Source organism: Lissotriton vulgaris, chromosome 6, assembly GCF_964263255.1.
Source record: "Lissotriton vulgaris chromosome 6, aLisVul1.2, whole genome shotgun sequence".
NCBI lineage: Eukaryota > Metazoa > Chordata > Amphibia > Caudata > Salamandridae > Lissotriton > Lissotriton vulgaris.
Window position 1 is genome coordinate 1,505,660,615 of NC_141694.1, and position 26,094 is coordinate 1,505,686,708.

Here is a 26,094-nt window from a genome sequence, read left to right on the forward strand (position 1 = left end):
GAGCCAGTCTGAGGAAGCTCCTCGTCCGAGCTATCTACGGTGGCAAGGGCCCCGTCGTCGTCCCCTACCTCCTCGACGACTTCATCGAAATCCTCAGCCTCTGCGTCGTAGTCGTCCTCGACCTCCGACGTGGGGTTAGATTCCGTGATCTCCTGGATATCGTCGTCCCCGACATCCCCAGCATCGAAGATGTCCGTAGGCGGTGGTGCAGATTGCTGGGCCTCCATGCGCGCAGCTCGACGGAGCTTGAGTGTCTTTTTGGACCGGAACCTGGAACAGGCCATACACTTGGCCTCGTCGTGGTCCGGTGACAAGCACTTGTTGCACACCGGGTGTACATCGATATGCGGGTACTTCGAGGCACACACCGGGCATCGTTTGAATGGACTTCGTTCCATGATGGATGAAGAGGCTGGAGCGTCGAGTAGGCCCTTCCGCGCCGAAAGCACGCGGAAGAACAATGTCGGTTCGGAGCCGAGGAAGTTACGAACCCGAACGAAAGACAATACCGACGCAAGTCCTAAAGACCTCTTGGTCTCAATCAAAGTAAAGTTAAGAACTATCGATTCCGACAGGAGGGAACCGAACACATCCGAACCCAATGGCGGAAAAAAACAATCTGGGGATGGAGTTGATGCCCATGCGCACTGTAGTCCAGGGGAGGAGCCACCTATCTCGTGATACTTCGAAGACTCTTCCTGGACAACAATGTGCTATCATCCGGACCCAACACTAGGCGGCGATCTATGCAGATATGAATTCAGCAGCCCACATCCCTCGAACACAAGGGGTCCTCTGCTGGAGCCTTGTATTTTTTGGTGATTCTGGATGGCACGGGACCCACCGTTGCAGGGCTGAGGAAGGTGGCCATAGCCGGTTCCAAAAATCCTGGCACCAGTGGTAGCAGCTGTGAGAAGTTGGCCTGGTATATGATGCTCACTAGTTCTAGTGATCACCTTGTACCATGCCAAGCAACCCTTATGATGATTGGTTGTAAGTCAACCTTATAGACCAGCTATCCTAGTAGCATGGACAAAGCAGTCTTAGGCTAAACTCTGTAAAGGCATGTGAAGCAAGCTGTTTTACCATACACAATCCCCTTGAATACCAAATGAAAGGACACCACACATATATTAAAAATATATATATATTTATTTACTACAAATATCCCCTATACTCTTTATGAGCACAGAAGCAAATGCGTTAAAACAAAACAGTTTAAATACACAAAAGTTGAACAATATGGATGAGCCCTAGGGTCCACCTAAACCATATACTAAAATAGTGGTATAAGAACCACCTAGCTGAAAGGAAGTAGTCCTAGGGCCTTGGGAATCGCCGAAGCTGTTCGGGACTAACAGTGAAGAAGTCTGGAAAGGCCCGCGGGACTCGGGTGCAGTGCGGAAAGTGCACGCATATACCAATGTAATGTTAATGGTGCGTAAAAGTTACAAAGTTAGTGTTTAAGGAACCTTCCGGCTGACCTAGAAGGACAAAACTTTAGACCTAGGCACTAGAGGTGTATACCAGTGTAGGAACACTGGCTTTGCGGAGTTACCTCACCCACAGGAAGCGGGTGCACAGGTGCGAAGTAGTGTCGGGTTTCGTCACGCAGGTCGATGGTGCTTGGAGCTGAAGATGCTGCAGGCGTCGAGACGAGAAGAGTTCCGGTTGGATCCAAGGGTGGATCTGAAGTAGTGAAGACCTGAAAGCAGAGGGGACAACGTTCAAAGTCACTAGCCAGTGACTACAGTGGAACCAGGATGGAACCAGGCGATGTCGGGTGCAAACAGGCGATAAGGTGCAGCTTGTCTCCTTAGCCACGTGGACACGAAGAGGTCGAGGACGTCCAGGAGTCGATCACGAGCTGGCCAACGAAGGCTCTAGCTGATGGCGGTGTCGGCAACTTGATTGGAGCAAACAGGCCTTGGCTAATGCAAGCCACGCAGGAAGTGGAAAAAGCTTATCACTCGGACCAGCAAGGTCAGAGCGGGTGCTCCTTTTTACAGGAGCGGTTGCAAGTCTGGAGCAACCAGACCCGCAGTGTAAATTGTAGGTTTCGTCGCCAAGATGGCCGCTGACCACGTGGCAAGTGGCCGGGATGGTGCGTCGAGTGGCATGAGGCAAAAGGGCCCCACGCAGATCGTGGAGATGCTGGGGGGCTGATCTTCGGTGCAAGGGCTGCTCGGTTGTGGGGCTTCACAAACCCCAAAGCACAGCGTCGAGGGCGCCTCGGGTGTTGGGCAGTCAGCTTCTCGGGGGTCTTTCGAGATGTCCGGTCCCACGTCTCTCGGTGCCTCCACGGGTCCCTTCTTTGCAGGGACTGTGGATCGGGCTGTGAGAAGTCTGGGTCTCGGCAGGCTCTGGGCTCGGGCTCCGGCCGGAGGCAGCGGCAAAGCAGACGTCGAGTTGCTGGATGGTGCCTGTGTTCACAGGGTGGCCACTCCTAGGTCACTCCTAGGCCACAAGGGAGATGCTCTTTAGTCTTCTGTGCAGCAGAATGTCGAAGTCCAGTCGTCTTCTTAGTTTCAAGTTGATTCAGGATGATCTGAGGTGCCATGGCACTGCTCCCACTCTTATTCCCAATCTGAGGGGTGGATCACCTGCTAGGTCCCTCCTCTGGGTGGGACTAGGAAGGGGGGCGGTTACACCCCCTCTCCTTTGTCCTTGTGTGCCCCGGGCATGTCTGATTCTATTCAGCCCTGTCCTACCCAATACACAAAATCGGGGGGCGGTTACACCCCCTCTCCTTTGTCCTTGTGTGCCCCGGGCATGTCTGATTCTATTCAGCCCTGTCCTACCCAATACACAAAATCCTGTCTGGGGTGGTGCTCGCACCTCCCAAGGCAGGAAACCCTTTGTCCAAGCCTCCCTCGCTGGAAGGACTCCCAGCAGCAGGAGGTCAGACTTGTGTCTGTGGTGGCAGCATCCATTTTGTGATGCTGAGGCTCTGGTTAACTTTAACCGGGGTTCAGGTTATGTACATTTCGAGTCCCTCTAGAAGGGTGGATGCTATCCCCGTCGACAGAACTGTCGAGGGGATAGTATTCCAAATCGACATGTTTTGATAAAGCCAAACCAAAGTTAGCATATAACTGCGAGGATTATAATGCACTTAAGAGTATATGGTATGGCAATATCCCGGAACAGCTAAGGGAGTTGTTCCCGACAACTGCAGACACGCTCAGCTCATGCAAGAGCACCATCTCACATAAAACCACGCACTCTGCCTCTAGGATTGTTAAGGCCGGCCATAGAAGTGACTCATAGGTTAACATGTGTCCAGTTAGGGTTCGATATAGGTATACTATATCTAAGTAAGAGGTGATTACACCAACTTACCCCAGCTGAGTGATAAGCCAGTTGTGTCAAATATGGAGGCCAGGCCAGGGGTGGCACAATACATGCTGCAGCCCCTGGTAGGCCTTGGCTACACCTATGCCCTGGGTACCTATGGTACACTGTTACAGGGGTCTATAAGGTGAACCAGTTCCAATTGTGTATGCACCTAAGGTACATGGAGTCCATTTTAAGGAGAGCGCAATTAGCCTGGGGCCCTGAATAGCAGGATCCCAGGCACACTGTCAAAAACCAGCTAAACACCAGGCAAAAAGTTTGGGGGTAACCATAGTCCGATATCCACCTTCCTACAGCAGCGGTCTAGGAACTGTCCGGTGGTGCAAGGTGTCAAAGATGACAGACGTGGGAACCACAGGGGTATGCAAGGTGATGTTGAGTTTCTTTGCACCCCTACCCAGTGTTTAAGTCGAAATGTCATCTATGGGCGACACCCGTGATTGAGGCGTTGAGGAGCAGGTCGGAGAGTAGTCCCGAAGACCTTGTAGAGGAAGACCATGTAGGTGATCTTGTGCGCCTCCTCTTATGGGGTCTGTCTTTAGGACGGCTATGACGACCCCTGGACCCAGACCGAGGTGTAGAAGGCGATCGTGGTCTGGAAGGCGATCGTGGTCTGGAAGGCGATCGTGGTCTGGAAGGCGATCGTGGTCTGGAAGGCGATCGTGGTCTGGAAGGCGATCGTGGTCTGGAAGGCGATCGTGGTCTGGAAGGCGATCGTGGTCTGGAAGGCGATCGTGGTCTGGAAGGCGATCGTGGTCTGGAAGGCGATCGTGGTCTGGAAGGCGATCGTGGTCTGGAAGGCGATCGTGGTCTGGAAGGCGATCTTGGTCTGGAAGGCGATCTTGGTCTGGAAGGCGATCTTGGTCTGGAAGGCGATCTTGGTCTGGAAGGCGATCTTGGTCTGGAAGGCGATCTTGGTCTGGAAGGCGATCTTGGTCTGGAAGGCGATCTTGGTCTGGAAGGCCATCTTGGTCTGGAAGGCGATCTTGGTCTGAAAGGCGATCTTGGTCTGAAAGGCGATCTTGGTCTGGAAGGCGATCTTGGTCTGGAAGGCGATCTTGGTCTGGAAGGCGATCTAGGTCTGGGAGTAGATCTTGGTCTGGGAGTAGATCTTGGTCTGGGAGTAGATCTAGGCCTGGGAGTAGATCTAGGCCTGGGAGTAGATCTAGGCCTGGGAGTAGATCTTGGTCTCCTAGAGGGAGATTTTGAAAGTCCCGCCGGAGTGCTTTTCCGAGGAGTGGGTCCGGAAGGTGAATACGTGCGGGAGTAATTAGAGTCCAGACTACTGCGCCCACCTGACACCCCACCTTGAGGACGGCAAGGCGAAAGACTTTGGGTTCTTCCCTCTGCAGGTTTGGGGGATGCGTCTGGTGAGATCTCCACAATGTGCAGTCCTGGAGACGAAGACCAGTCTCCAGGCGACGATCTGGACCCGGGAACTGACTGCCGCGGGGACTCCGCAATTCTTATGACCTCTTCTCTCGACGTCGAGTGCTTCGACGGCGAGGAGGTCCGAGTCACCATCAGCATCGAATGAGGTCTCAATGGTCTTGATGTCGATCGCCTACCCCGATGAGGTGACGTCGACCTTCGACGTCGAGTTGGAGACCTTGACGTCGATCTGCTATGGCGTCGAGTCGACAGCGATCTGCCATGATGTTGAGTCGAAGGCGATCTTTCATGACGTCGTGTCGACGGCGACTCTCCATGCCATTGTGTCGACGTAGATCTTCTTGACGTAGAGTGATGGGACCTAGACGATCCTCTCAACGATGGCACGCCCACCAGCGGCGAGATGTTAGCCGTCTCTACTCTCGACGCTGACCCATTCGAGGGTGCCAGAGAGTGTCTCGATGTCGACAGAAGCCTCGACGTCGACAGAGACTTAGGTCTCTCAGCACACAGTCTTCGAGCCCGAAGTGTGGTGCCTCGACGCCGACTTACTTGTATGCAGTGGAGACTCGACGTCGAGATGGTGTTCCTGAAGAGTTTCTGGGCCTCTTCGACGGCGACTTCAACGTAGACGTGATTCTCTTGTCCCCTTTCTCATCCTAGGGTCAGGAGAGGTGGAACGTCATCATTTTTGATGTTGCTTGCTGGAAGATGATGTCCTGGGGCCTCCATGGCCACCACCCTGATAGCTCTTGTCTTTTTCCAGCAGAGCATGGAGTTTAATGCGTTCCCTGTCGCGCAGGGTCTACCTGGAGAACTTCTGACAATGGTGGCACTGGTCAGGATTGTGTGAGGATGAAAGACAATACAGAAAGAGTGTGGATCTGCCAGTGCCATCTTCTTGTCACAGGAAGGGAATTTCCTGAATAAAGCTGGCATTCTGACTGCAAACAAATTATGGAAGTCCACAAAACCAGCAGCAGAAGCCTTAATAAACCAGAATATGTCGAATTTTCTGAAAACTCTTTTAAAAAATCAGTTTTAGTCACAAAACTGAAGAGCTCAAGCTCCAGGATCCTCTCAGGAGCCAGAAAAAAAGAACTGAACTGCCACCTGAGGTGCACCAAGGGAGCAAGGGGTCTCCTGCAGGTCTTAAAGGCACGGTACCCCTACTCTAATGCCTTAAAGGCAAGGTGTCAGTTTTTTTGTTTTCTTTATACTCTACTGCAGCCTACTGGCAAATGCCTGCAATTACAGGTTTTTCTATGGCAATAAAGCATTGTTGTATGACAAATGTTTACTGCTCTTTCTTCCTTAGGGGTTGGGAGAGTACAAACCTATGTAATTGCAGCACTTTGCCCATTATGGAAATGTATTAGGCTGCATAGATATATGTTGTCACATATGCATATATAGGTAGATATATGTATTTTCTATATGCTCAGGGATCCCGCACATGGGCGGGGATTATTCATAGATGACTATTGAGGAGTATCCCCTGGATAAGAATGGGGGACCTGCCGCTCCACCGATGAACACCTCTGCCTCAGAAATGGCGGGGAGCCACCCTTGGACGATGCAGGTGAAAAAGACACCACACGGCGGCCAGTCTCCGGGGAGGACAACACCAATATGCAGCCGGCCTCTGGAGAAGGAGAGTCTGAAGACAAATCCGCGGCACGCCCCCTGCACAGAGCCATAGAGTCCGCCGCCTGAGGCAGGACGTCGACACTATTCAGCTCCGAGAGAGACGCCAGATAGGGCTCCTCCAAGTCGCACCTTGCCAGGGACTGGAATGGAGTTGGAGCCAAACTGGCCACGGGGCGGCGCCGGAACGACGCCGACTCTACCTCCACTGCGGCAGCCGTCTTCGTGGAGGAATGAGAAAGACCCGGGGAGTGACACGAAGCCCTCCGCCATCCTCAGCCTAGAATATGGCAGAGGTGGCCCGGCGACCCATGGGCGGTGCCAGGCACGATTCAACCTCCGACTCGCCCTCCGACGAGGCAGCTGCCTGCGGAGAGGGACGAGAGGGGACCGAAGAGGGACGAGGGGTCCCCACCCAGCCTCGACCCAGAGCGGGACGAGGAGAGGCCACCGACCCCAGTGGCGCGGCCCGGAGCAACAGGTGCTGGCGCTGTGGTGGCGTCAGCTCAGCCGTGGGCGAGGCTCTTGCCTTCCCAGAGAGTCGAGCGGGGCTCTGGATGCGAACCGAGCCCCGGCGACCTTCCGCCACACCACAGGGACTTCCGCGGGTGTTTGCAGCGAGGCAAACGCGCCGTAGTCTGAAGGAGGGACCCTCGAGGGGCCGCACCCCAACAGTACCACATCCTCCAAGCCTGGATCAGTCAGTCGGTGCGGTGCCGGAGCCGCCACCGGCACCGCGGAGGGCCCAGCTCAAGGGAAGGAGGAGGAGACGCCAGCGAGGCCTGCAAATCCGCAGCGTAGGTTTCCATCTGGACTCTTGACGCACCATCACCGGGAAATGGTGGATAGGACTACACATGGGGCTGCATCCCCCGCGGAGAGTCCACGCCCTCGGCAGGCCGGACACCAGCCCCCGGGGACAAACTGCAACACTTACCCACCGGGGAGTGATGCTCACGCGACATCGGAGAAGGGAGAGGATGACGACCACAGCTGTATCTGAAGCAGTCTGCCGAGGCTGATCAAGGGAGGAGTCTCTATCAGATATGAGGAACTTTCTTAATTTCTTCATCCCCAAGCAAAAATATCCTTGTCTTAGACTTTTTTAGTCCTCATTTCATTATGAATGATTTAGAGTGAATGATCTTTAATCCCAACTCATTCATAAAAGTGTTAAAAGAATTAAGCAATATGTGTAAGCAGTTAGCTGTCCTGGCTATTAGGACAGCGTCGTCCGCATATAGTAGTACCGGGATTCGGCAGGAGTTAGTCCTCACTGTGTCCTGCCCCACCTTGCATAATTGTTCTCCTAGCCCACTAAAATATAATAAGCAAAGAAATGGGACCAGGACACACCCCTGCCTCACCCCCATATCAGAGGGAAATTCTTCGGTTAGATCTCCCCTACTATTATAGCTAACTGAGGTGGATGTATATTTATGGAGCACGGTGAACTGAAAATGCTCGTGGCCAGTGGGCTGGCAGGTCAGGGATATGGAAATTTACTTCCAACGCTACTGTTCAGTTTCCGGGGGTCAAACAAAAAACAAGACCTGAGCCAATGTGAGCATCTTTCTATAGCTCCCTTGGCCAAGAGAGCTCCAACTTCCTGGTAGAGAAGGGTCAAGTGATCCTCTGACATGAGATGGAAGGATGGTGGCATGGAGGGAGTGGCATTCTTAAAGGGGAGGGAGTAGCCCCTTCGGACTATCTGCAAAACCCACCTATCCTACATGATGGTCTGCCAGTGGGGGAGGTGATGGCAAATGCTGTCGCCCAATAGCTTCTGATGGCCCCGATAGATCAGAACAGGAAGATTTGGAAACTGCTGCAGGGGGGTTAAGGGTACACTGGCACATCCAAAGGCCCCCTAGACCCGCCTCGACAGGTCCCGCGCCCATGCACAGGCTGGGCGTCTTGGTTAAACCGGTGGCTAGACTGGGTCGAACGCGGCGGGGTACCCCTTTCGTAGCCATGAAAGGGGCGAAAGTTAGACTGTTGGACGAGCGGTCACCGCAAGGACTAAGGATCTGGCTGTAGCCCTAGAATCCTTGAAGTGCTTGAGCACGGAGTCTGCCTGGTCACTGAAAAAGCGACAGCCATCTAAGGGCATGTCCAGTAAGGTGGATTGGACATCCCCATAAAAAACAGACATCCTTAACCAGGTGAAGCACATCAGAGCTACCGACGTGAAACCGTTATTCCCAGTGAGGCAGCGGACAGTGAATTTGGCTGCATCTCTACACTCGCAGGTGAGAAAGGCCCAGGCCTCCTTCGGGAAGTGTGGCAGCACATGAAAAACCGTATCCCACACAGTATGGGTAGAACGGCCACAGAAACATGCAGTATTCACCGGCCGCCGCGCTAAGCTGGCGGAAGAAAAAATGCTCTTCCCGAGATGGTCCAGCTTCTTGGATTCCCTAGCTGGGGGAGCAGTGGGGAACGCGCCCTTAGAGGACGCAGCTTGGAAGACCAAGCTATTGGGGGTAGGGTGTTGGGAGGCAAAAAGTGGGTCGGCTGGGGCTGGGCGGTGGCGTCAGGCAATCATCCTGTCCACAGGAGCCCCTTTGCTGTGCTTGGCCCAAGTGCCCAGAAGGACGTCCGGGAGGGCTTTATTAAAAGGGGCTGCAAAGAGGCCACCGCCAGTTGAAGCATCTCTGTCAGTCCTGACAGCCACCACAGGAAGCTAAAGGCCCAAGGCCTCAGCGGCCCTACGCAACACCACTGCATGACGCTACCTCCTCCGTACCTACGGTAGGGGGAGAAAGCATGCGAAAATCTGGGGAGGTATCCAGACCACTAGTGTCACCCAGGTCCTCTCACCAGTCTGGCTCATCAAGTTGGTCAGTGAAAGGGTCCACAGACCCCTCCCAGTTCTCCTCACCCTCATCTGGTTGCCAGTCAGGCCTGAAAGGAACACAAGGGATGAACAGAGGCACAAAAGTGCTGTCCGGCGCCATGTACAAGTCGGGAGTGAGGCTGGGGTGGGTGCCGGTCGGAGCAGGACCGTCCTCGGGGGTCGACAGGATCGGTGCCAGAGAAGGTCGACTGGCTTCGATCAAGATTGAGGCCTGGATCCTTGGGGGCCCTTTGGCACCGGAGCCGCCAGCATCCATGTCCCAGGGCCCCCAGTCGAGTCCGCAGCACCAGAAGGCACACTGGCTAGTCGGGCTGCCCAAAGATGCCATGAAGCGCTTTGTAGAAAGCTTGAAGCTGGGCTGGGGATGCTCCAGCACTGGGAAAAGAAGGGAAACTCGTTCGTCCATAGACCAGGCTCTAAAGACAGAGCTGGAGAACGACCACGCTCCAGGTCCCACATCTCGTTGGCCAACCAACGGGGAGAAAGCGAAGAGCGATGCTGCTTCTTCACCTTCTTCTTGTGCTTTGACTTACCCGAAGATCTCCAAGACTTGGATGACGAATGATGGTGGTGGCTCCGCAACTGGTCCAGAGACCTTCCTCTCGACTGGGACCTCGAACGGCGCAGAGCCAACTACCGGGGCTCCAACAGCTTTCCGGACTGCTCACCCAAAGACTGATTCATTGCCTGACAGTCGGAGCACAAATTCAGGTCATGGTCACTCTCCAGTCACAAGAGGCGCACACGAGGTGGGGGTCCGTAACTGACATCAGGAGGTTACAGGCCTCGCACGGCTTGAACCCGGTCCATCAATGGGATATCCCTCATACACCAGGAGTCAGAAGACTCAAAAAGAAGTTGAGAAAAAGTTAGTCAAAAAATGACTAAGGAGTGGCTCTCCGAATCTGCTTAAGGCGGGCGCAGAAAAAGTTAGAACTGACCTAAGTGCGCAGGGGAGGCATCTAAGTATACACCGCAACATCATTCTGGTGACCACGACGGACGCAGAGTTGACTGGCGCCACCCACTGACGCGGAGGGGTACTGCTAGGTGGAAATCAGTGAATCAGCGGTCAGTGATAAATAACTGATGGTACAGATTGTTATTTCTATTTAGGGATTTTAAGACTGGACAAAGGCGTTTAATGTAAAAATGGTTATATCACCTACATCCCGCATGGCTAAAGAGCAGGTCACCTAGATTAAAGAAACTGAAAGTGAGAAAATAAAGCAAAATAATATTGAGAAACAGTAAGTAGAAATGGTGTGCAGTTCTGAGAATGACACTTAAATATTATTAACAACCAGGATAAATCTCTTCATTTACTGAACACATAAAAAGGCGTTCTTGATGCAGCTCAAAAAGTAAATTCAAATAAAGAAAACCGGTACCTCTAACTTTTCCAATGGTTTTCCTTGAATTCCTGCTCATGATGGGGAGAGTAAGAATGCCACTGCTCTTTCCACTTTCAGCAATGGTGGAGGACAAAAGGCAGGCGGTGCCAACATGGCCAGGGAGTGTATCACCTTGCACTATAGCTTCACTTAGGTCTTCCTACAAGTTGAAAAAAAGTAAAATCTGAGAATGTTTGTTTAATCGTCATTAAATGTAAGCAAAAAAATCATAAGTCACATGAAAAGTTTGTCTTGAAGAGTTACTCAGCATTACTGACTTCTGTACATTTTACATTAGATCTCTTCTACTATAAATGTATGGAACCTTCGTGCTGCTTACCTAAGCAAGGATAAACTGCCCTTGAGAAACCCAATTTACCAAGAGATTATGGAATGATGAGTTGTATATAATCTTCATGAACACTGGGCACCTCAACCTTTATGCATAGTTCTAAAAAAACATAAGAGCATGTTTTTTCTTTTAAACAAATGCCTATCTAACCTTATTGGGAAAGATCCCCTTGGTGTGCTTTTCAAAGCCAAAGATGAAAAATAGAGCGCACTGCACCAGCACAGGGAATTACCCCCACCCAAATTAACTATTTGAGAGCTAATTGGCAGGGGTAACAGAACCTGGAAATGTAAAGTTATAAAAATGAAGGAGCAGGCTAATACAACCTGGCAGTTTAAAAAGCTTAAAAATAAGGAAATGTGGGTTTGAATATAAAGCTACTAGATATGCACAGGGAATATTTTTTTAAAGAATTCATTGCCTTAAAATAACAGTTTTTTTCATTAAAATGACATCATCATTCTAGTAGAGAAAAATGAATTCTCCTTATTTATGGGCACATTCACCTGATCCTAGAATGGATTATGAAACTCAATATAGATACCTGCTTTAAGATACAAGAATTTTACCCTCTAAGCAGTGTTTGCTATTCAGGTCGAAAGACTGGGACCCGCAAGAAAGATAACCAGTCAGTATGAGCATACTAAAACGTTTAGGATTTTAATATTTGCAATCGGAAGCCTGATTACTTCATATGATCAATCTATCAGGTCCAACAAATAGCAAAGTCCTGAGTCACATTCACAGAATAACGTAACCGGTCCAAATCAAAGTCTTCTTAATCCATTTTCTTGGTGGTTTATTCGGTTTCCATATATGTCCAAATACTTGTATGCTTTACTCCTTCAACATCACAAGTAGCCACAAATTGAGCAAACATGTGTTTCGTCTACAGGTATATAACCTCAGACTTCATCAGGACTGCAACAGACAAATGCACAAATTACTAATTGATATAAATACCATAAACAAAACCAACACCAACTGAGTGCGCAAAAAGAAGAGAGAAGAAGCAGCGCGAGAAACATCCATCACAAACACTAATATAGTGAAAGCCAAACAAGTTAGACCTTTACTAAAGCAATGACGAAGAGAAAAAGTGGAGTCTCAACATCCTAGAACAACCTACGGTAAGGCTTGTGATGGATTTTTCCCGTGGTGCTTTTTCGCTCTTCTTTTTACGCACTCAGCTGAGTGCGTAAAAAAGAAGAGACTTTTTCTCTTCGTCATTAGTCCTAGAGGGCGTGAATGCTATATTATCTGTGTGGCGACCATTTACAGAATTTCTGCTTAGTGCTGATGCCTCAAGCAAGAAGTGGGAGTATCTTTGGTTGCATATTGATGGTGATGTGAAAAAAGTACACTCTACTGCACTCTTACATTTTTACAGGAAAACATTACGCTGTAGTGGAAAATTGGTGTATGTGAAACATCGCCTTGAGAGAGTAGCCTTTGTGACACTTTGTTACTTTGGCACTGCAACATGTTCCATGTTAGAATACTTGCCACTTGGTAGGCAAAGAAATGTTGAGGAGCAATGCAGGACATTTTATTCTACAGTCTAAGGGAAATGGCTTGAAATGATGCATAGAAATGTCCCTTCACCAACCATGGTATTTGAAGTTAATGAAGCCTCACTGAGGTCCCTTCTGAATTTTCTCCAGACTTTGAAAAGTACTGCTTCATTTTTGCCCACTTCATGTTGCAGACCCTAGAGAATCACAATCTACAGGTGCAACCATATTGGCATGGAAAGTGATTGGCCAGAGTTAGCAAATTGAGTCCTGGCTGTTTTGGCATTGCCCTTCTCAACTACCAATGTTGAGAGGATCTTTTCACAGATAATATTTTGCATAGGAAGGAAAGTGCAAGCATGCATGACCAAAGCCTCACTAAAGAAGTATTGTATGGTGTACTACAATAAATTGTATTCGTAAAAAAAATTTGGACCTCATATACCCTGTGCACAAGCTGTCTATACACATGCACGATCAGTGCAGAACGTAAGCAATAATTAGAAGCAAAACATTTCATAAGCACCAGAAAAACACTGTTTTTGTTGTTTTTAATGGCGCGAAAATGTGTAACCACTTATAACCACTGTTTTTTGAAGGTATTGAACACACTGGAAAAAAACACCAGAATTTACCAAAAATAGAAAATTAAAAAAGAAAAGCCTATTTATAATAAAAAGCATTTTAGTATTGTGTCGTCTAGCTAAATGTACCAAATGTTATTTAATCTTTCCTATACACTTCACTACAATACAATGCATTATGAACAGGGGTGTGAATTCTCTGTGGTCTTGTTTATAGTGTTGACACGCGTCTCATCTGTTTCTAACTTATCTTTTGCGTTATGAATAATAGAGGTTTGAATCCTCTGCAACCAAATCTCTTGAGAGTTTCCTATGTGCTTGTTTCAAGATATGGTCTTCATCTGAATTTCCCAAGTAATTTAACTTTTCCTAGTTTCTGTGGTAGATGTAGGGTAAAGCTACATGATTAAGGTTTTCTGTGGAGCTTGGCTAGTTGTATATAATCTACTAATTGTTATTCAGTATTTCAGAAATTATTGTAATGATTACTTGGCACCTCATCATAAATTCAGAATTGTTTTTTAAAGTTCACAAAAAATGCATGGGCTGTTCAACAATTTCTTCATCTCAGGTAGCACGGACCATCATCTAACCCATACACTGATTTACATATGTAGGTGCACATTTGGCACCCATGATAATGCCCTGGAGTTTAAAAAACATATTGCCACTGAAACAAATATCTATTAATCAACCAAGATTTGAGCATCTCCACAATCATTTTGTTCTATGCCAAGTACCAGGTTGTAGGCTGGTCTGGTGTGTAGAAGTGATTGCACATCTGCTAACACATCCTAATGCACGTATAAAGACTTACATCAAGAGTGGCCAATGGAAAAATCATTTAACCAGGAACCATGCTGTAGCTTGGTTAATATATTTCAAAATCTTTGATTTATAAGGGCAAATCAAGCACAATATGTTTTTGAAGATCAATATATCAATAGACCAATATATTGCTATAATCTCTGAAATAGTTACTATCTCAAATGACGGGCATTTCAGGAGAAAGATGATGGATAGATACATCATCTTCCTTCTGAAATACCCGTCATTTGAGATATTAACTCAATTTCAGACCCACACACCTCCCTCAACATTATTATGGTGCGGGGACCCTGCAGAATCAACACTAGAGAAAGACACACAAAGCACGATGCTACAGGATTTAGAGACATAGGCGAAGATACTGGCTGCATGCCAGGAAAAAGACAACAACATATGTTAACTACTTCAGAAACGATAAGGCTGCAATTCGGCAATTTAAATACTGCTTTTTCATTGAGCTATCTTCAGCTTATGAATTATTTTAATAACTATACCATGCTGAGTGAGGTTGCGCGTCAAATTATTGAGAAAATGTTGCATAAAACAGTGGGAATTAAGTACGGCTGTTACATCAGCAAGCACATAGTGAAGAGATTATTGCGTTATTATTGAGATAATTTCGGTCGTCAACCATTGACCCATCTTCCAGGCTGAGATTATTTGGGGTATCACCAGAGGTTCAATGTTTTACGAAATTTCAACAGTATTTTGTAATAATCTCTATAGCGGTTGCTAGGTCCCTTGTTCTGCAAAATTTGAAAACTAGTAACCAACCTAGGATTAACCGATGGGTCAGTTAAATGTGCAAGACTTCTAGATTTGAGGAGGCCTATGCAAAACGTATAGGAGCTACGACAAGATTTACAGCTATCTGGCAAAAATTCAGTATAGCGGAGTACGAGCAGGTTTGAAGGCCCTTCTGTAGTTGGAAACTAAATTTCACACTTGATTTAGTAAAACAGACGCAGACGGCCGCACTTGCACTTTAAAGAGTTTTTGGGATATTTGTATTGATGTTGCTACTGGCATGGGTTTAAGTGACTTTTTTACTGTGTATTTTTTAAATATTCACTCCTAGTTGCATATTGCACTTTACATCGTTACCAATAGTGTTGTGCTATCTTTTAGATCCGCATGGGCCAACTATGCAGTAACAGTGTGTTAGGGTTTACTCTAGAATATAGTTTGTTATGCACTTTCTCATAATTTTTAAACCCTTGATCCCAAACCAGAGTATTACTGTTTTTCATGCATTATTATGTAATGTATATTGTATTTTCTCTGTTTTTATTTCTGCTCTAATAAAAATAAAAAATAAATTACAAAAAACAACACTCAGGGGCACAGATAGAGGACTCTAACAATGGCACACAACATCTTGATGCCGGCATTGGAGAAGGAGGGATGAGCGTGTTACAGCCCTTGGCTCTGAAAAGGTTACTGCGACAAAGGGGGCGTAATAGGGAAAGCTAGAGGGTTTAGAGGTCTCTGGTACCTTCATGGACAATGGAAATGGATGAGACATGTATAAATCCCTGAAATAGGAGGAATAAGAGTCAAATCTGGTAAAGGACATGTCTATTGTATAAATTAGATGATATAACTATATAAATGAACACTGATGTTAAGGATTATGGTTTAAGGCTTCTTGTTTACTGTCAAATGTTCACATGCTCTACATGCTCCTGCCATCTGAAGTTGGACTCAGATGTGTGCAACTTGTTTTTCTTAGAAGAGGTCTTTCAAGCCATGAGGTAAAGTGACTCCTATTACTGGTAATGCACATTGGCAACCGCTCCATAGTTTTTTCTTTTTCCGCATGGCAGGTGAGGAAGAAATTAGAGCGCAGCAAATATAAGAAAACAACTATACGAAGAGGAGTCTGCAAATTCCTGAGGCGTCTATAGAGGAAGGGTGGGCTCCTGTGAATCTACTGAATTACATGCCATGAACAGATGCTTACAGGGTTAACATTTTCCATTCGCGAAATGTGTAGCTGTAGATATACATGTTCTGCTAGTCTGAGGATGTTACAAAGGACTGGAAAAGTGTACGCATTAACACAGTCATGCTTAGTGAAAGTGTGCGCACTGGAACAAGCAGCGGGCTAACATGCCAATTAGGTCTTACCTAGGAATGCCATGGAAACCCCTTTTTGTTGCATGTCAAGTTGGGTCTAGGCAGGGCAGGGAGTTGCCACTCAGTTTTTGCTTGACAGGTCCGAATGCATTGGAGCAACCCCCGAGCTAACCCCGTCATGCTGAAAGCAAGGCTTTTTGTGTGGCTTTGAGAAAGACAAAAGCTGCTGTGTTTTGCAGGAGGATTTGGTTGTGTCACTGTAATACACGAGGGCCCTCCTGAAGAAGAACCCTCTGTGCTACAGAAATTACATGGGAAGAACACAAGAAGATCAATAGTTTGATTGACTTGGAAAGAAGATACGACCAGAGGGAGGAATTTTTGATTTGTACGAAAGGCAAACCTATCATTGTGCATTTGAAAGAAGGGTGAGTGCTTGGAGCTCACCCACCTCCCTGAGTGAGGTTATGATCACTAGGAAGGCCTCCTTCCAGGAGAAAAACTGCAGGGGACACAAATAAAGCTGTTTGAAAGGAGTGCCTATCAGTACAGTGTAGTACCTTGGATGGAATGACTTGTTTAAATCCTCCCACTTAATCTCCCAGTGCCTAACAAAAATGAATGTGTGTCCTCATGTAACGTAACTGGTGCTATGCAAAGCGCTCCGATACTAGATTCGGGTCAAGTTCGCACTATATAAAATTCTGCAAAAAAGACATGGAAGGAAGTCCTGATATATTTAAATGAAGCAGGCAGCAGACTGTCTTGGACTGCTGGATTTTGGGGTGGGACGGGGGAGATGATATATATGGAGACAGTAGTGTACAAATATTTTCAATTTGTGTGAATAGCAGGCCCAGGTTGTGTGTCAGTGGGCCTCCTTGAGGATGGCGATACACTCAGGAGACCGATTGCGGTAGCTAAATTCTAAGACTTCAGGAGCCATTTCGGGAGATTGAGCTGAAATGGGTACTGAACCAGGAATGTCTGGCCCATGTGAGAGCCACCAGGATGAGAGTGAGGGATGTCTGTTGAAGCCTTTGAACCACAAATTATAGGAGTAGGACCACACAGTATAGCAGCATCATGGATGATAAGAAGATCGATAGCTCAGCTGAATCACACGTACGGCTGCAAACAACATGCAGAATGGGGAAATCAGGACCCAACGAGCAAAGCTATCTTTTGATGCGAAATGCGGAGCCAAGCCTAGGGGTAGTTTGTCCGGGAGCAACAAGAACTAACATTTGACGTCCACAGAATATCCCCTTTTCCAGATTTCATGCTTGCTGTACAGAAGGCACAGCAAAAGTGCGCAGGAATCAATCAGCAATTGATGAAGGCAAAAATCCAATACTCAATCCTATGCCCGGCTCCACTCTGCATAAACCACAAGGAAACAGAAAATTTAACAAGCGGGGCCGCAAAAGTGAAAGCAACTGCGCTGTGTTTATTTAGTAACCTGATAGAGGACGCGACGTGGAATGCAGGTACACCCTGCGCACTGCTGCTCGCTCCCAAGACCAAAACGCCGTGGGAGTGAACATTTGAAGAAGAGGTGAGACATGCACCCGCCTTTGGCCATTTGCGTGCTTTCAATATTGAAAGCCACACGCAAAGGCCAATCAAATGTGAGGGCGGAGTCACACCCACACAGGGAAGTTTGGAGTGCTCACAAGAAGCCTCCCATAGAGCAGCGCATGTGTGCTGCGCTAGGCTCGACCTAAAAAATTGTCTAACAATGGAGCTGCTGCTCATATGCATTACCAATAATGAGAGGAGTCACTATAACTTGAAAGCAAAATAAAACTACCTTAAGGGCGCTTCGCTATTGGCACTGGGATCCCTTGACATCTCGACAACGGCGCTCTAACCATTGGGGAGTGACGCATAGGGAAGAGAGGTTGCCGAACCAAGGTGGCACTAATGCAGGGAGCCTCGAACCGGGGGTGACAGTGGCTCGATAAAGGAGAGGGAGGTCAGTCACAGATGCACAGCCTCTCGCGCTAATGCCATAGCACAGAGGGCGAAAGAACAATAAAAAAAAGGGCAACTTATGCCTCACCAAGGAAGCGAATAGGTCAACAAGGGGTGGACAACAACCAGCGAGCACAGGGAGTTCAGAGGAACCCCCACAATACCAGCTCACCTAAGCTCTCCAACAAACCAAAGGACAACCCGACCAGAGCTGCCAGGCAGTGCCACAGGGAGGTGGTGCACGCCGGAAACAGCAGGTGCCGTACATCCCGCCATCCAAAAGGGGTTACGGGACTCGCAGAAAGAGAGGGGAGATACAGAGCGGTGCAAGGACAGAAGAGGCCCACACAAGAGTCTAGGGAAGACAAAGTAGCCAAACACAGTCAGCCCAGCGCCATGACAGAAAGAGAACTGAGGCTGCAGCAGCAGCAATTGACAGACAATCCTCTTGCCCGTACCATCCCACGAAATCGCACACAGCACTACAGAACATATGCACCAAATTCAACCTCAACTACAACACCCGACACTAGGGACTACACATTCTACTCCAACCCACACAACTCCTACAACAGGATAGATTACATTTTAATATCAGTGACACACACACACACACACACACACCTGATAGACCAATCAGACATACCACCAAGACTACTCTCAGACCACTCAGCCATCAGCCTAAAACTGAGCGGCTGCCACAACGAAGCGGTCCCTAGAAGATGGCGTTTCAATAGGGAAATCATCTCGGACCCAGAAAAAAAAAAAAAAAAAAAAGAAATTGAGGTGGCCATATCAGACTACCTATACCACAATGACTCCCCGGAGACTAGCGCCGGCGCACTGTGGGAGGCCCTGAAAGCAACGATCAGGGGTAATTTAATAGGAATCAAGGCACAGAAAAACAAAAAGACAAACTTGAGGATAACCCAACTAGAAGAAGAGATAAAAAAGATAGAACTAGGCCTTGCAAGGACATCAAGAACAATGCTCCCCTAACCACACTAACACAGCATAAGTACGAGTACAATAAAATCCTGAGCGAAAGGGCAGGGCTGTGGTTCAACAAGTGCAAAGCACGTAGCCTATGCAAAGCCAACAAACGCAATCAGGTAGCGATCTCGTCAATAACAGACACAAACAACAAAACACACACGAGACACAAGGAAATTCTACGCAGAGCTATACAACTTAGAGTAAAGGCTTAACCAATAGGAATGTACTAGATACCTAGACAGATTAGGTCTCCCCGAGCTAGACCCCGCAGAGACAACAAAGTTAGGTCAGGAAATCAACGACGCAAAAATTGAAAGTGCAGTCAAATCTAAAAAAAAATAAGGCCCTTGGTCCAGACGGATACTCTGCTGACTTCGATAAGACCTTCCTAACTCAATTAATACCTACCATGAAAAGGGTTTTCAACCAGATGGCAGAGACAGGGTTAGTTTCCCCCATCCATGAGAGAGGTTAACATAGTCATTACGCACTACCAAAAAACTACAACCCCATATCCCTCATCAATGTGGACTGCAAAGTCTACGCCAAAATCCTGGCTGTCAGACTAAACACGGTTCTGCCCAAATTAATCAGCAACGCCCAAGTTGGCTTTATGCGTAATCGTATGTCTAGCGACAACACGCAAGTTTTCTGGCACATTCTAGAACAAACTTCCATGAAACCGGAGCCAGCTGTGGCGATTGCACTAGACGCAGAGAAGGCCTTCGATAAGGTCTCGTGGACCTTCCTAGAGCACTGCATGCAGACCTTTAACCTGGGTGAGACATACATAAGGATGACCATGGCCCCCTACCAGTCCCCCTGAGCCCGTATTACAATTAATGGCTCATTCTCGAATCCTTTCGAACTGAAGCGGGGAACCATACAGGGATGCCCATTCTCACCGACACTCTGCTGGCCCTAGAACCCCTCATTCAAGACATAAAACAAAACGAGAACATAAAAGGGGTCGAAATCAAGGACACAGTCATAAAATTAGCCGCGTATGCGGATGATATCAATCAATCAATAAATCAATCACGGCATTTGTAAGGCACGCTACTCACCCGGGAGGGTCTCAAGGCGCTGGGGGAGAGGGGTATGTTACTGCTCGAACAGCCAGGTCTTGAGCTGCTTCCTGAAGGAGAGATGGTCTTGGGTTCGTCGAAGGTGGGTGGGGAGGGAGTTCAGGTCTTGGCTGGCAGGTAGGAGAAGGATCTTCCTCCTGCGGTGGCTCTGCGGATGCGTGGTACAGTGGCGAGGGCGTTGCTGGTCGATCGTAGCTGGCGGGTGGCCGTGTAGAAGGTCATGCGGTCGTTGAGGTACTTGGGGCCCAGGTCGTGGAGAGCCTTGTGTGCGTGGGTGAGGAGTCTGAAAGTGATTCTCTTGCTGACGGGGAGCCAGTGCAGGTCTCTCAGGTGTCCGGTGATGTGGCTGTGTCGGGGGATGTCCAGGATGAGTCGTGCGGAGGCGTTCTGGATGCGTTGGAGTCTTTTCTGAAGTTTGGCTGTGGTTCCGGCGTAGAGAGTTCCCGTAGTCCAGTCGGCTGGTGACGAGTGCCTGGGTGACTGTCTTCCTGGTTTCAGTGGGGATCCATCTGAAGATCTTGCGGAGCATGCGCAGGGTGTTGAAGCACGAAGATGAGACGGCTAACAGATACTAACAGAACAACCTAAGCCATCCATTAAGGCCCTGATGACCACAATAGCACAATACTCCAAACTATCAGGTTACAAGCTAAACCACGAAAAACAGAATGCAAGCCACTAAACATCTTCTGCATAAGAGACTCGCTGGGGGATTCGGGCTTGACTTGGCAGATGGGACACACCAAGTACCTAGGCATACACTTCGGTACAGACCTGTACAGCACCCTTCGCCACAATGAAAAGTCCTTTCTAGAAAAGTTTAAGAACCTGCTAGAGACCTGGTCCCCGAAATTCATTACATGGTGGGGACGCATAGAAACAATAAAAATGATGATCACGCCGATGATCAACTATCTGTCATGCATGCTAATCTCCTCCTCACAGACTACTTCCATCGAAAAATCGACAACATGCTCACCAAATTCGTTTGGCAGGATTAGAAAGCAAGGAACTGTATTAAGAAACCGAGGATTGCTAAAACACAGGGGGGTTTGAACCTAGCAGATTTTAAAGTCTACCAACTAGCCTTCCTGGCAAAACAGGGCACACAACCCAGACGCCCTACTACACACCAGTGTGGTTACAGGTAGAGAAGGCCATTCTAAACAACCTGCACCCTCTTGCCCTACTCACGACAAACACATACCCACGCACATCTAACCTGATATTTAAAAATACAAAATTAGAACTCCAAAAGGTAGACAGGAGAATGGAGGTCAGCATCAGGGGAACCAAGTCAGAGTCTCTGTGGTCAAACAGAAAGGTCAAATATAAGGGGAATAGTCTTAACTTTGGGACATGGATAGAGAAAGGTATATGCTTCCCACACCAACTAGAGAAGGGGACAGCCCCCATTACCTTCTCTGACCTGAAAACAGGCCATCAACTAGAAGACCTAGACCTTTACAGATTCCTAAAGATAAAAGCAGACTAATCGAAGGCAAAACTAATCAGCACCCAACCCTCGATCTTCCGCCTTGTGACTAGCATCAACAAACTAGGGCACCAAGTCTCACAAATGTACAAGCTATTACGGCCAAAAACCACCAAACTCAATGCTAAAACAACCGAATACTGGGACAAACAGCTACATCTCCCACTAAATGACCAGGAGTGGGAAACTCTATAGTCCTCGGTCACAAAAAACAAGATCACCCCAGTCCTTGCACAAACAAAATTCTGGTTACTACACAAAACCTACTGGACCCCAGACAGACTATACACACTCATGTGCCTCTGGACTGACTCCTCCGGATGCCTCAGTTGTTGCTGCTGTGGAGGCAGGTAAGGTGGTTTGAACTATCTGAAGGAAGTATTGGTCGTTGTAGGGTCTGTAGGAATGTCTTCTATGTTCTTCCTTTTCTCCAATTGAACCAATAGCAGGGTGTAAAAACTCAGTTTTCATGTGAAGGGTTCAGGGTTCAGTCTTGCGAGTCTGAATCGGGATGAGCCAATGAAAAGCCAAACAATGGCAGTAACCTGAGCTGCTAGGATGGATGAAACAGTGGCAGCACTGGTGACCTAGTTGAAACCATCATGGTCCATTGATGTATTTCTTGGAAATCCTTGCATCCATCTCTGGGAAAGTCTTCTATGAACTTGCAGGCAGTCCCAGAGTGACTTGTTGCATCTTCCAGGAAGGGCAGAACTGCTCACTGATTTCATGGTGTTAGTGCAAGAGCCAAACGCTTTTCTGCCCACTGAATCTAGTTTCTTAGTCTACATGTCAAGGGGGAGCACAGAGGAAGATGCCGTGAAGCTTCTAAGCAGAGAATACAATCACAGAGTCCATTTATTTAGAAAAAGCCAGCTCTGTGCTCCAGGTTCTTGTCAGAAGGAGACCGAATAAAAAATAGAACTAATTCAACTGTCACAGGTCATGATGGGACATTGGAAGTCAATGTGACATTACAGTTGTAGTGAGCTATTGACCCACTTACATTATTGCAGCCTATTCAGTTACATTGCCCTATCTTTACCTGTTATTCACTGTAAAATAGCAGAAAACGGGTCTGTGAAGGTGGTTTTTATAGATGCCATTTTACTTATATTTGGTAGCAATTAAAGGATGGGGATGGGTTTTCTTCCATCACTTAAAGTAAATTAAAGGAATTGTCAAAATGAATGATCTGAAGGCTGCAAAACGTTGCATTATTATCACTTTACTTCCTGGCCTTTCCGAAGTTAAACCAATATACTACACAAAATGTGCCATTGAAAGAAGTGCTCAGGGCTCCTACACATGGGTGGAACTTTGTTGTCCCTATCATTATCTATGGAGATTCTCTGGGAGACAGCGAAAAGAGACTCATATGGATGCACACACCGATTTACATGCCTCTCTGATCCAGAGTGTTAAACAAAGCAATAAAAAAGTTACTTCCTTATCTGGAGAATGGGCCGCTGTCATGCAAAAGGTTTGTTAACTGGACAGCCAGAGACATGGATACTTGGAAGCAAACTGCTGACAAAAGTAGATTTTTTTCATGTGTCCAAATAAAATGTTTTACAGAAACCCACCTCAAAAAAGTCGAAGAGAAGTTCCAGGTTAGCTGGCTCCATGGTGTGTATGCTATACTCGGTCCATCTATCAGGTAACAAAGCATAACCACATTCTGGTTGTGTGTGCCGAGACTGGTACGCATTGTCACTTATTAAGGCAATATCCAAGGTGTTTCCCATCTTTGGAAGCACAAGTAAAGATGTTTTATCTTGCTCTTCGTCTTCCTCCTCCTCCTCTGGACCTTCTAGTGTAAGCTTCACTCTATTGCAAGGGGAGACAAAAAAAGTGGATTAACAATTTAAATGAATATTATAGACATGTACATCATATATTTAGTAGTAACTTAGTTTATCCAGATGTAAAAGCATGAGGCCACCTGCTCTAAAGAAGAATTAAGACCTGGTGCTATTAGGATAAAGTACCAACCATGAAAATCGCTGTCAAAAAAAGAAAACGAGAAATCCTTTTAAAATAATTTTGCGGGGGCGTGGCCAAGATGGCAGGGTAGGCGGACGTGTTCTTCCCGAGCTCCCGCGCCCGACTATGCCCTGAGCCTCAGAAAATAGCTTTTTCTCCCCCCCCCCCGCCAGCCCAGGAGAACGGGCGCGGTTGGGAGAACTTCCGGACACGGCTGACTTGTGATCCGGTCCCCCCGCCAGCTGACGCATCAAGAGCGGTGGGTCTGATCGCTGGAGCCCAGAGCTGCGGTAGCGAAGCAAGCCGAAACTGCGGCCCGGCCGGAGGTGGCGCCGGACCGGGAGGTTCCGGAAAGTAGTCCTGCGGTGAAGAGGAGCACATCGGCGGCCCTGGGGGACTGAGAGCCTGGGGTCGGAGAGCGCTGACCAGACCCTCGGTGGTGAAGTGGGCCCCGGACCCGCCCCAGAGACAACTCGAGGCCGCGGCTGCGGCCTAGCCGGAAGGGAGCGGAGGCCCGGAGCGCTGGAGTAGCGGCACGGCGGGTCACGTCGCAGCAAAGGTGGAGGCAGTCCCCGGTGCTCGGCGAAGAGCACTCAAGAACTGGAGCGGTGCAGGTCCGGAGAGCCGAGGCCAGACAGAGACGGAGCTGGGCCCTGGTCGCCCCCCCCCCTCCCCCCGGTGATCAGAAGAGGAGGTGAGGAGGTAGCTGGTGGGGCGCGGGGCGACACCGAGTCCCCGGAGGCAATATCCATAGACCCCGCACATAGCCAGTGAGTGAAGTGCGCCACGCCGGGGGCGTTTGGAGGCCCGCAGCGACACCTGACCCGAGGAGACTCGCAGGGGGGGGGGGGGTTGGAAGTGGCCCCTGGGGTCAGAGACTGAGTGTGGAATCGGCTGGGTGTTGCAGTGAATAGCGCACGCGCTGCTGGGCCACAGGAAAGATGGCCGGACAGAGGGGTGGCAAGGGGAATGGTCGCACACTCCCAGAGATGCTTAATAAATCCCAAGGTAAAGGAGACAAGAACACTACGCCGCTGGGAGGAGCAAGCAGCTCCCGAATGGTGGGCAGTGGAGAGCCCCTGGTCACCAGATCCTTTCTGGAATCCCTTTTTGGGACATTGAGGGAAGACTTTCAAAAGCTAAAGCAGGAAGTGGCTGGTGAAGTGCGCGAAATACGTAGAGAAGTAGATGGACTCGGCGAGAGGGTGGCCACGGTTGAAAGCTCCACGCAGAGACAAGACGAAGAAATCACGCACTTGCAGCAGGAGGTGCTCCGCCTCAGAGAACAACACATAGATCTTCAACTGCATAATGAGGACTTGGAGAACAGATCTCGGAGGAACAATAAAAGGGTTCGGGGAGTGCCATCCGCAGAAGAGAACACTGGCATGGCAGACTACCTGCAGGAGCTATTCCGTGACATCCTCGGCGAGTCTGCGGACTTCCCCATTAGGATAGATAGGGCTCATAGGGTGGGTGCGCAACGGCGAGCAACAGGGCCTCCCCCGGACATTCTGGCTTTCCTTCCAGATTTTCCGCTGAAGGAGCGGATCATGACCGAGGCGAGGAGGAAGCAGACGATAACATTCCGAGGTCACCCAGTGGCGCTGTATCAGGACCTGTCCACGATCACACTCCAGAAGCGCAAAGCGTTTAAGATTGCAAAGGACTTCCTGAGGCAACATGACACGCCCTACTCGTGGGGGCACCCTTTTCGCCTCATTTTCCGATGGAATGGAGAATCTCACCAGCTACGGTTTCTCCAGGACATATGCGAAGTGCTGGGGATCACTGCGGAAGAGGAGGAATCTTCCACACCGAGGAGGGGAGATCCTACAAACAGCGGTTGGCGGAGGGTTTCGAGACGCAGGTCGTCCGCCACCTCACGGAGGCCGGGCTCAGCCACTATTAGACCTGAGATGGCAAATGCAATTCGAACTGTTTCCAGGACTTCGGCGGTTGAGGATGAAGTGGCACTGACCGCATAACATGGCTCCGGGGGGAGAATGACATTGCATTACTGTTGGAGCAGGCTTGGGGGGAGGCTGGGGCGGGAGGGCGAAGGAGGGATACTTGTGGCAGGTCGCCCACGAAGGTAATTTACCACAGACTTGTCCGGTAAGGGCAGGACTGCGACTATCAGGACTGAGGACCAAGGGGGGGTTGAGGGAGATGGGTTGGGGGGGGGGTTGAGGGAGATGGGTTGGAGGGGGAAGTTTGGGGTTCGAGTTGGGTGGGGGGGGGGTTGGGGAGTTGGGGGACATGGGATCCGGGAGGGGGGAGTTTGGGGCAGCTCTGTCCGGTGCTTCTGCTGAGTTCATTCAGCTTCGCCAGAGCTCGCAGGCCTATCCGATCGATGGTTTGGTACTTTCTGCTACAGGCCGACCGCTGATGAGAGGTGACTCTGATTTGGTATGGCGGGGCTGAAGGTAGTGACCCTGAATGTAAAAGGGTTAAACAATCCCACGAAACGAAGAGCGATTCCCTCCTTATTAGAGGGCTCACAGGCAGACATCTGTCTGCTTCAAGAAACACACCTGCAAGC

At 48.7% G+C, this 26,094-nt stretch overlaps 1 protein-coding gene across 1 annotated transcript in view; it reads right to left on the minus strand.

The window, feature by feature from the left end:
- The window catches only part of GPCPD1 (glycerophosphocholine phosphodiesterase 1), a 941,421-nt gene that overhangs the window by 593,223 nt on the left and 322,104 nt on the right, over positions 1-26,094 (minus strand). Inside the window, exons 8-9 of the mRNA XM_086927681.1 lie at positions 23,150-23,393; positions 10,648-10,810 (exon numbers count right to left, since the gene is read on the minus strand). Coding sequence (XP_086783807.1) covers positions 10,648-10,810; positions 23,150-23,393 — 407 coding nt within the window. The remainder of the gene's footprint in view (positions 1-10,647; positions 10,811-23,149; positions 23,394-26,094) is intronic.